Source organism: Scophthalmus maximus, chromosome 20 (assembly GCF_022379125.1).
Source record: "Scophthalmus maximus strain ysfricsl-2021 chromosome 20, ASM2237912v1, whole genome shotgun sequence".
Classification (NCBI taxonomy): domain Eukaryota; kingdom Metazoa; phylum Chordata; class Actinopteri; order Pleuronectiformes; family Scophthalmidae; genus Scophthalmus; species Scophthalmus maximus.
The window spans coordinates 565,001-575,000 of NC_061534.1; the positions used below are offsets into that span (position 1 = coordinate 565,001).

At 48.1% G+C, this 10,000-nt stretch overlaps 3 protein-coding genes across 5 annotated transcripts in view; 2 read left to right on the forward strand and 1 right to left on the reverse strand.

Moving 5' to 3' along the window:
* The first annotated feature begins 277 nt into the window (after positions 1 to 277).
* Positions 278 to 3,386, forward strand: wdr45 (WD repeat domain 45). Its single transcript, XM_035608738.2, has 11 exons — positions 278 to 436; positions 795 to 892; positions 1,177 to 1,251; positions 1,351 to 1,455; positions 1,802 to 1,907; positions 1,994 to 2,088; positions 2,207 to 2,286; positions 2,400 to 2,608; positions 2,692 to 2,793; positions 2,891 to 3,036; positions 3,121 to 3,386. The coding sequence occupies exons 2-11, from the start codon at positions 844 to 846 to the stop codon at positions 3,228 to 3,230; spliced, it is 1,077 nt and encodes a 358-aa protein (XP_035464631.1). The 5' UTR covers positions 278 to 436; positions 795 to 843; the 3' UTR covers positions 3,231 to 3,386.
* A 1,235-nt stretch (positions 3,387 to 4,621) lies between these two features.
* Positions 4,622 to 6,466, reverse strand: LOC118285242 (EKC/KEOPS complex subunit LAGE3). The gene is made up of 3 exons (XM_035608739.2): positions 6,314 to 6,466; positions 5,924 to 6,052; positions 4,622 to 4,989 (listed from the first exon to the last, which is right to left on the reverse strand). Exons 1-3 carry the CDS (start codon positions 6,382 to 6,384, stop codon positions 4,875 to 4,877), a joined length of 315 nt encoding a protein of 104 aa, XP_035464632.1. The 5' UTR covers positions 6,385 to 6,466; the 3' UTR covers positions 4,622 to 4,874.
* A 1,033-nt stretch (positions 6,467 to 7,499) lies between these two features.
* The window catches only part of LOC118285239 (cGMP-dependent protein kinase 1-like), a 9,403-nt gene continuing 6,902 nt past the window's right edge, over positions 7,500 to 10,000 (forward strand). For 2 of the 3 annotated variants that reach the window (XM_047329559.1, XM_047329558.1), the window contains exons 1-6: positions 7,500 to 7,638; positions 8,009 to 8,273; positions 8,756 to 8,894; positions 8,977 to 9,043; positions 9,124 to 9,223; positions 9,321 to 9,434. In XM_047329559.1, the coding sequence (XP_047185515.1) occupies positions 7,534 to 7,638; positions 8,009 to 8,273; positions 8,756 to 8,894; positions 8,977 to 9,043; positions 9,124 to 9,223; positions 9,321 to 9,434 (790 nt within the window). In that variant the 5' untranslated portion in view covers positions 7,500 to 7,533. Of the gene's footprint in view, positions 7,643 to 8,008; positions 8,274 to 8,755; positions 8,895 to 8,976; positions 9,044 to 9,123; positions 9,224 to 9,320; positions 9,435 to 10,000 lie in introns of all 3 variants that reach the window. The other variant, XM_047329560.1, reaches the window with a different exon arrangement.

The following is a 10,000-nucleotide window of genomic DNA, read 5'->3' on the forward strand; positions in this document are numbered from 1 at the left end:
ATCATGCAGGTAAAATATTAATATATTACCATGTCCGAGGAGAGAAGCTTTAATAAAACTTTTTTTTATTTTTTTTATTTAAGAATTCGTAATTTAACGCCTTTCAGATCATGTAACTGAGTTCACATGTTTTTACATTAACGTTATTACGTTTTAATGATTTCTATATTAAAGTTCCCGCGACCCTTAAATGGATAAAGCGGTAGACGATGAATGAATGAATATTAAAGTTTCTTCGTTGTTTTGTTTTTTTATTCAAATATTCTGTTGCTTCGTTTTTAAAAACAGGAAGCAGGAAAGAAACCGGAAGCACGTGTCTATGACGTCTGCTTAGGAAAAACAAAAACAAAAACAAACCGTTCGTCTCGTCACGTCGTCGCTGTCTCGTGTCTCCGTTTGTCCGGTTCACGTGTTGAAATCACCGCGACGATTCATGGTGAAACTTCTTCTTCTTCTGATAAATGTCGACGTTTAAAGTTTGTCTCGTCTCGTTCACACCGATGTGTTCTGATGCTAAACGCTGCTAGCTGACGCTGCTAGCTAAACGCTGCTAGCTAACACCGTTAGCTTAACGCTACTAGCTAAACGCTGTTAGCCAAACGCTACTAGCTGACGCTGCTAGCTAAACGCTGCTAGCTGACGCTGTTAGCCAAACGCTACTAGCTGACGCTGCTAGCTAAACGCTGCTAGCTGACGCTGCTAGCTAAACGCTGCTAGCTAAACGCTGCTAGCTGACTGCTAACGTCACCAGAGTGTTGCTCAACCAGCGGACGTGTTCGTCTCGCCGGTCGCAGGTCTTCGTCCGCGGCCCGGTGGAGCTGTAGGTGACCGGGGACGGCAGCCATGGCTCAGCAGAGAGGAGTCAACAGTCTGCAGTTCAACCAGGACCAGAGTAAGAAGACGGGTGTTGTTGTTATCGAACCTTTATGACAAAGAAATATAATCGAGGCCTGATAAATAACTATAAATACAAAGGAAACTAAAATATAAATAAATGAAATAATCATCGTCCTCATAATGTTTAATAAATCAAACCCCAGACAGGAACAAAACGTCCTGTAGAGATTTGTTTTGTGATTTAAATCAACAGACACAAACAGACAGTGTGTCTGTGGGTCTGTTGTGTGACAATATGTTGTATGAACATGCATTGAATCCATATTTGTCTCGTCGCAGGTTGTTTCTGCTGTGCGATGGAGACGGGCGTCAGGATTTATAACGTGGAGCCTCTGATGGAGAAAGGTCACCTGGGTGCGTTTGATTTCGACCGCTCGTCCTCGGCAGATTCTTCTGATTTATACAAACCGGGGTTAAATAAACGTTTGATGAGATTTGTGTTTTCTGACTCAGACCACGAGCAGATCGGCAGCGTGGCCCTCAGCTCCATGCTGCACCGCTCCAACCTGCTGGCCGTCGTCGGGGGAGGAGTCAACCCCAAGTTCTCCGAGATATCTGGTGAGTTGACCAGAGTCTTCAAAGTGTGTTTTCACACATGAGTCTGAACCAACGACCGTGTTTCTGTTACATTGTTCACGTTTGATCCGGTTGTTCTGGTTTCACGTTGCGACGCATTAACCTACAAGACAAACCTCGATCCTGTCGTCATCTCCCACGTGGGCTGCGTTTCACTACACTTGTCTCCGATTGGTTCGTAGACAGAAGTCTGACGTCAATGTGTCGTCCGTTTTCTTCAGTTCCCGCTCTGTCATCCTCTTAGTCGGTGTGAAAACATCCCCTCATTGTGTTTTTGATTATTTGAACAGATTCAAATGTTTTTGTGTGAACGACCTGACCGTTTCAGTTCTGATCTGGGATGACGCCCGAGAGTCACGTGACCCCAAAGACAAGCTGGTCCTGGAGTTCACCTTCACCAAACCCGTCCTGGCCGTTCGCATGAGGCACGACAAGTGAGTTCAGAAAAAACTTTATTAAAACATGCAACAGCGTCAACATGCTGCATCACGTGTGACATGTTACATGTTTGTTATTCCAGGATCATCATCGTGTTGAAGAACAGGATCTACGTGTACAGTTTCCCAGACAACCCCGTCAAACTCTTTGAGTTCGACACCAGAGACAATCCCAAAGGTTAAAAAGTCCGGCTCGTTTTCTTCTTCCATCATCAGTTTCTGTTCAGAACTTTAATCTGACCAATGGTCAAAAGAAATGTTTCATATTCATGTTGATCTCCACCTCTCTGCTGCAGGTCTGTGTGATCTGTGTCCCAGTCTGGAGAAACAGCTGCTGGTGTTTCCGGGTCACAAGTGCGGCAGCCTGCAGCTGGTCGTACGTTACACGCACACACACACACACACACACACAATATACCAGCTGTTCTCATCTGAATTATCATGAAATATATAAATATACTTTATATATAAATTGTTTTTTTTCTCCAGGATTTGTCCAATACCAAACCCGGGACGTCGTCTGCCCCGTTCACCATCAACGCCCACCAGAGCGAGATCGCCTGCGTGGCCCTGAACCAGCCAGGCAGCGTGGCGGCGTCGGCCTCTCGTAAGGGAACGCTCATTCGCCTGTTCGACACCACCACCAGGGACAAGCTGGTGGAGCTGCGCCGAGGGACCGACCCGGCCACGCTCTACTGGTACCGACACAAACAACGCAGACGCAATGAGTGAGTCGGTGTTCGGCTCCTCCCTCTGACCTTTTCCCCTTTTCTTTCTCCAGCATCAACTTCAGCCACGACTCGTCGTTCCTATGCGCCTCCAGCGACAAAGGCACTGTCCACATCTTCGCGCTGAAAGACACAAAGCTGAACCGCCGCTCCGCGTAAGAACAAACCTCCAGATCTCTTTCCTCTAGCCGTTGATAACGTCTGTTGTCTCATGTGTCTCTTTCTTCCTCCTCCTCTTCCTCGTCCCGTCAGCCTGGCCCGTGTGGGGAAGGTGGGCCCTGTGATCGGTCAGTACGTGGACAGTCAGTGGTCGTTGGCGAGCTTCACCGTCCCGGCCGAGTGCGCCTGCATCTGCGCATTTGGGAAGAACACGTCCAAGAACGTCAACTCGGTCATCGGTGAGGAAACACATGAACATATGCAGTGTTCTTTTTGTTTTGTTCGTGGTGTCTTAAATCTCTTTCCGTGATCTCGTCCTGCAGCGATCTGCGTGGACGGGACCTTCCACAAGTACGTGTTCACGCCCGACGGAAACTGCAACCGCGAGGCGTTCGACGTGTATCTGGACATTTGTGACGACGACGACTTCTGAGGCCGAAGACAGGAAACAGTTTAAAGATGACGAACGAGAGCGATGGACAGAGTTCATTGTTATTGTCCCGCCGTGGAGACACAAGTTTTGTGTTTGTAATCAGTTGTAATCGACAGAATGTAGCCATGTGAATATAAATACAGTTTTATATCAGAACTCGTTGCTTTGTGAGTCCTACTGGTTGACATGTAAAAGACAGAAGGTCACGACATTACTGAGGTTTTCAGTCACTTTACAAACATTCAATAGAACAAAACATCACAAGAACAAGAAGAAGGTCAAACCTCCAACAACAACACTTCAATATAATCTTACACATAGAATCAGTTACTAAATCTTCATCAATTAATTATTCATGAGTTATTCCCTAGGGAATCAGACAAAATGTAAAAAAACACAATGTGAAAGAGACTTAATAATTCCTCTCATTCTTCCTCCATGTTCCCTCCTGTCAATCTGTTGTGTAGTTTTTCATCCTGCTGACGAACAAACAAACAGACGAACTAGAAAAGGCTCAGTGACTAAAATTAAACTATGATTCAACTAAAACCTTCATGTTTCACCGACTTCCACCAAAGTGTTGTTGTGGAAGCGACACACTGTGAATGTGGACCTTGAACGCATCACCTCCCTGTGATGCTGCTGCTGCTGCATTCACAGGCACAACGTGACACGTAGACCACGAAGAGACGACGGATGTTCAACAGGTATTGTATGATGATGTTTATTATGTTCACCTTAGTTCAGTGTTCACATTTACTGAGTTTTTGTTTTTATTTTTCTAAAAACTTTTTTTCTGCTCGTTCGTTTTGTATTTTATAATTTTGTGAAACGTTAATATTGATTAGGTAAATGAGTTTTTCTGCCTCCTGCACGGTTTTATTTATCTTATTATCTATGTATTTTTGTTTAAACTGGAGGATTCATCCTCTGGGGACCATGATTCAGATAGATCTGATAGTTGTAATTCACAAATGATAATTTCATTCACAAAAATTACACGACTGAGAGACGGATGTTTCAAAGTAAAAGGATAAATCCACGTCAGAACTTTTCTTGGAACAGCACCTGTGGATCAGCTGCTGATCACGCAGCGCCTCCTGCTGGTTTGTCAGCAGATCAACAGTCTCTGTACAGTTCTGCTTCTGTGACCTTTGTAAACCTTCTTCTCTTCCCAGATAAGTTATGAGCAGCTTAGTATTCTGTAAGTCTTTTATGCTGAAAAATAATGCTTAGTTTCTTCACTGAGCAGAATCAAATTAGTCTTTTTTGTCACAAATACAAAAAAAATTACTTTTCCATAGGAGACATTTCGTTTGCAACTTTTGAAATAAAAAAAACAATCTTAACATTATTTTACAATCTGGATTTTTAAATGACACTTGACCAAATACTATTTCAAGACTTTTTTTAATCAATTTAATTGAACTTTGTGCAGACACAAACAAAGATGGACACAAAATATAAATGTACATGTTTTACACATCTGGAGAAAATCTTTACCAAAAAAACGACGACCTGTCAGTCAAAGCACCGGCATCTTTGTTCCAGTTGAACAACATAACATTCAGATTCAACAGATTCAAAGTTGCCAGTTTCTCAAACGCCCTCTGAGACTCAGAGTTCTGGACCGGTGCAGAAGCTTCACTGAGGAACCGGCGGCCCGAACGTCTCCATCGTCTCCACGACGAGTGACAGATGATCCAGGAACGAGTTCACGGACACTCGGAGGATTCGAGCTTCATCTGCGATCCACCTCCTGAAACACAGAGAGACAGACGGGGTCAGACTCGGGGTCAGACTCCGGTCCAGACTCGGGGTCAGACTCGGGATCAGACTCTGGGTCAGACTCGGGGTCAGACTCCAGTCAGACTCTGGGTCAGACTCCGGTCCAGACTCGGGGTCAGACTCCGGTCCAGACTCGGGGTCAGACTCTGGGTCAGACTCGGGGTCAGACTCCAGTCAGACTCTGGGTCAGACTCGGGGTCAGACTCTGGGTCAGACTCGGGGTCAGAATCCAGTCAGACTCTGGGTCAGACTCCGGTCCAGACTCGGGGTCAGACTCGGGGTCAGACTCTGGGTCAGACTCCAGTCAGACTCTGGGTCAGACTCTGGGTCAGACTCCGATCCAGACTCGGGGTCAGACTCGGGGTCAGACTCCGGTCAGACTCTGGGTCAGACTCGGGGTCAGACTCTGGGTCAGACTCCGGTCCAGACTTGGGGTCAGACTCAGGGTCAGACTCGGGGTCAGACTCCGGTCCAGACTCGGGGTCAGACTCCGGTCCAGACTCTGGGTCAGACTCCGGTCCAGACTCTGGGTCAGACTCCGGTCCAGACTCGGGGTCAGACTCCGGTCCAGACTCTGGGTCAGACTCCGGTCCAGACTCGGGGTCAGACTCCGGTCCAGACTCTGGGTCAGACTCCGGTCCAGACTCGGGGTCTGACTCCGGTCAGACTCGGGGTCAGACTCCGATCAGACTCGGGGTCAGACTCGGGGTCAGACTCCGATCAGACTCGGGGTCAGACTCCGGTCAGACTCGGGGTCAGACTCCGGTCAGACTCGGGGTCAGACTCCGGTCAGACTCGGGGTCAGACTCCGGTCAGACTCGGGGTCAGACTCGGGGTCAGACTCCGGTCCAGACTCGGGGTCTGACTCCGGTCCAGGCGGAGGAGAGAGAAGCAGGTTCTCTTACACAGACAACGTGCTGCCGGACATCGTCAGCTGTTTGCTGATGCCTCCTTTCCTCGGCTCTCGGTCCGGGGACAGGGAGCGCAGAGCGACCTCGGCCTCCTGGGGCGTCGGGAACGGGACGTCCAGAAAGCTGGACGGGACGGTTCAGGAAGATTCACTGGAGAAGAAGAGCTGCAACTAAAAACAACTAAAGTCAGTCACTTTTTAAATGTCTGGACGTGTCTGAACATTACAAGGTGAAGTGGCAGCTCAGTGTAACAACCGTGTGATTCACTTACTGGTCGCGTTTCATGAATTAATGTCCAAACAACAAATGTCACCAGAAGATCGTCCCGTGACAAAGACTCGCGGGTGAATATGTTTAATATCGGCAGCTCATATTAAAGGATACAACTCCAGTTTGCCGGTTTCCGGGTTCGTTTTCCCTCGAACTGGTCGTGATTCTGCGCCCGACGCCGCCATCGTGGTTGTTGTCAAAGAGACCGGAACAGGAAGTGAGTTTTTTTCTCTCCTCTGTGCGGTAGAACAAGAGACACGGAGACGCGCTGCCGCCACTCAGCGGCGAGTTGCGGTAACTACAACAGCAAAACAAGAGGGAAATACACAAATAATACAAAATAACATCAAATATGATCTGTAAAAATTAATATACAGTGGTGGGAAACATATTCAGATCCTTTACTTAACTAATATTACAATGTTATAATACTTTATTTTATTCTTTAAAAGTATTATAAAATTAAAACATATCATTTGCAGATAACATTATAATTACACTCAAAAGTTATTCTCATGTGCATGAGATTAAAAAATATTTTCTTTTCCTATTTTTGTAAAATCACAGTTATTATAGTAGCCGCTGCAATATTTCCCTCTGATACTTGGTGGAGTAAAAGTTTAGCAGAAAATTGTAAAACAAAGAAAAATAAAGTACAGTAGAGAGAATGAACTGACCGATAACACGGACTTTAATCATCTCATCCAAAGACAGATTCATATTTTATTCGTATAAATATCCTGCCTGGACAAATAAAAAGCATCAAAGTATGAAACTGTCCCAGAGGCTCAGTCCACAGACTTTCAACATAAAATCGTGGAGTGACTTTTATTTTGGAGTAGTGCTGCTGTCAAACTCAGCTGTGCCTCCTCCTCCTCTTCATCCTCTTCACCCCTGAAGCTGCGTCTCTCTCTCTCTCTCTCCCTCTCCCTCTCTCTCTCTCTCTCTCTCTCTCCCTCTCTCTCTCTCTCTCTCTCTCTCTGTCTCTGTCTCTCTCTCTCTCTCTCTCTCTCTGTCTCTCCCTCTCTCTCTCTCTCTCCCTCTCTCTCTCTCTCTCTCTGTCTCTCTCTCTCTCTCTCTCTCTCTCTCTCTCTGTCTCTCCCTCTCTCTCTCTCTCTCCCTCTCTCTCTCTCTCTCTCTGTCTCTCTCTCTCTCTCTCTCTCTCTCTCTCTCTGTCTCTCTCTCTCTCTCTCTCTCTCCCTCTCTCTCTCTCTCTCTCTGTCTCTCCCTCTCTCTCTCTCTCTCTCTCTCTCTCTCTCCCTCTCTCTCTCTCTCTCTCTGTCTCTCTCTCTCTCTCTCTCTCTCTCCCTCCTCTCAAATCGCGATAACGTTGCATGTTCGTGTTAATTCCTAATCTTTTAATGATCGATTCATTCATCTTTCTTCTTCTTGAGGACCTGGTCGACGCGCAGCGGACTCTGAGTGAACTGAGTGAAGAAGTGAGTACGTGACTGTATTAAAAATCTTTATGAATTCAAGGGAAGTAAATTTACAGAATTGCAGATTATTATTATTTTTACTCGTGCATCAATTATGTGTGATCGGTATTTTACTGTTTCTTTATTGGTTCAAATTATTCGATTATTTGATATTTTTGATATCATGTTTTTATTTATCCAACAACAATGAAGTGTAAGGGAACATTTTCTCATCTGAGGAGCTGAGGATCATGTCCTCACGGCAACATCAAGCTTATAAAAATGAATATTTTAAATGTTTTTCCTGGTTTACAGGTGTTGAAATCACCTTCAGCACAGTGGAGGGTCTGATGTTCGTTCCTGTTCTGATCCTTTTCTTTAAAACCATAAGGTCCAACCTCCCGCGTCCTGTCTCCAGTTGGACCCCTCGATGCTCGTGTTCATGGCCGTGTCGAAGGGCGCGGGCACCCTGCGGGACCTGCAGCTCGCCCTGCAGCTGAAGATCGAGGAGCTCCGGCAGAGGGACGCGCTCATCGACGAGCTGGAGCTGGAGCTCGACACCAAGGACGACCTGATCCGACAGCTGCAGCTGGAGCTGGACCGGCACCGCCGCGCGTCGCGGGGCGGGGCCGACGCTGCAGAGACGCCCACCGCAGGTGAGTCAGGGGGCGGGGCCGATGCCGCAGGTGAGTCAGGGGGCGGGGGCGACCCCGCAGGTGAGTCAGGGGGCGGGGGCGACCCCGCAGGTGAGTCAGGGGGCGGTGCCGACGCCGCAGGTGAGTCAGGGGGCGGTGCCGACACCGCAGGTGAGTCAGGGGGCGGGGGCGACCCCGCAGGTGAGTCAGGGGGCGGTGCCGACGCCGCAGGTGAGTCAGGGGGCGGGGGCGACCCCGCAGGTGAGTCAGGGGGCGGTGCCGACGCCGCAGGTGAGTCAGGGGGCGGTGCCGACACCGCAGGTGAGTCAGGGGGCGGTGAGCTCACCTGCTTAGTCATGTGGGAGGGCGGAGCCAGGAAAACATTCTCATATATTATCTGTATGTTTTCAACAAATACATGACCACGTAAAGAGTTCCAACATCTGAAAATGTGTAAGAAAAAAGATACAACAGTTAGGAAAATAACCTTCGGATGTTTCCAGAAGGAGCGACGGTCCAGAATCGGGCGGCGTCTGATGAGCCGCAGCGAATCAAGAGACAGGCGATCTCCGCAGAGCCGTCGGCCCTCGACCCGTCGCAGCTCACTGACGTCACGCTCACCAGCTACAGCAAAACCAAAGAGTGAGTCCTGCAGCACAGACGCAGCACAGACACACACGCTGACGAGGAACGAGCCTTCTGACGTTCATCTGTGTGTGTGCAGGTCCAATGATCTGATCCAGAGAGCTCTGATGGACAACGACTTCATGAAGCATCTGGAGCACGGGCAGGTGAACGCTCAGCGCGCGTCTGTCGTGTGTGTCGTGTCTGTGATGTTTGACTCTCGGCTCGTCGGTGTCTCGTGCTGCAGATCCTCACCATCATGGAGTGCATGAGGCCGACGAGCCTGAGCCGAGGCTGCTGTGTGATCCAGGAGGGAGACGACGGCTCCGAAGTCTACGTCCTGGAGGGTGAGACTGATCGCTGTCCGCTGGAAACTGAGCATCAGAATTTTTACAATTAAGAGTGTGTGTGTGTGAGTGTGTGTGTGTGTGTGTGTGTCCACAGAGGGGAAGGTGGAGGTGGCGAAACAGGGGAAGAAGCTTTGCTCCATCGGTCCGGGGAAAGTGTTCGGAGAGCTGGCGATCCTGTACAACTGCACCCGCACAGCGACGGTCACAGGTAGATGCACCAACACACAAACACACCAACACACTCATCAACTCACACACTCATCCTCACACTCATCAACACACCAACACACTCATCAACACACTCATCAACACACACTCATCAACACACACTCATCAACACACACTCATCAACACACACTCATCAACACACACTCATCAACAGACACTCATCAACACACACTCATCAACACACACTCATCAACACACTCATCAACACACACTCATCAACACACACACACACCAACACACACACACAAACACACCAACACACTCATCTACACACACTCATCTACACACACACACACACACACACGCATCTACACACACACACACACACACACACACACTCATCTACACACACACACACACACACACACACACTCATCTACACACACACACACACACACACGCATCTACACACACACACACACACACACACACTCATCTACACACACACACACACACACACACACACACACTCATCTACACACACTCATATACACACACTGATCAACACACACACACTCATCTACACACACTCATCTACACACACAC

Excerpts from the sequence above, each read along its gene's own strand:
- wdr45 (XM_035608738.2), top strand. The coding sequence starts at position 844 with ATGGCTCAGCAGAGAGGAGTCAACAGTCTGCAGTTCAACCAGGACCAG. Across the intron at positions 2,089-2,206 it reads CACCAGAGACAATCCCAAAG|GTCTGTGTGATCTGTGTCCC; the intron begins GTTAAAAAGTCC and ends TCTCTGCTGCAG. Across the intron at positions 2,609-2,691 it reads GACCCGGCCACGCTCTACTG|CATCAACTTCAGCCACGACT; the intron begins GTACCGACACAA and ends TTCTTTCTCCAG.
- LOC118285242 (XM_035608739.2), bottom strand. The coding sequence starts at position 6,384 with ATGGCGGCGTCGGGCGCAGAATCACGACCAGTTCGAGGGAAAACGAAC. Across the intron at positions 6,053-6,313 it reads GAAACCGGCAAACTGGAGTT|CTTTCTGGACGTCCCGTTCC; the intron begins GTATCCTTTAAT and ends CGTCCCGTCCAG. Across the intron at positions 4,990-5,923 it reads TCCGGCAGCACGTTGTCTGT|GAGGTGGATCGCAGATGAAG; the intron begins GTAAGAGAACCT and ends TCTGTGTTTCAG.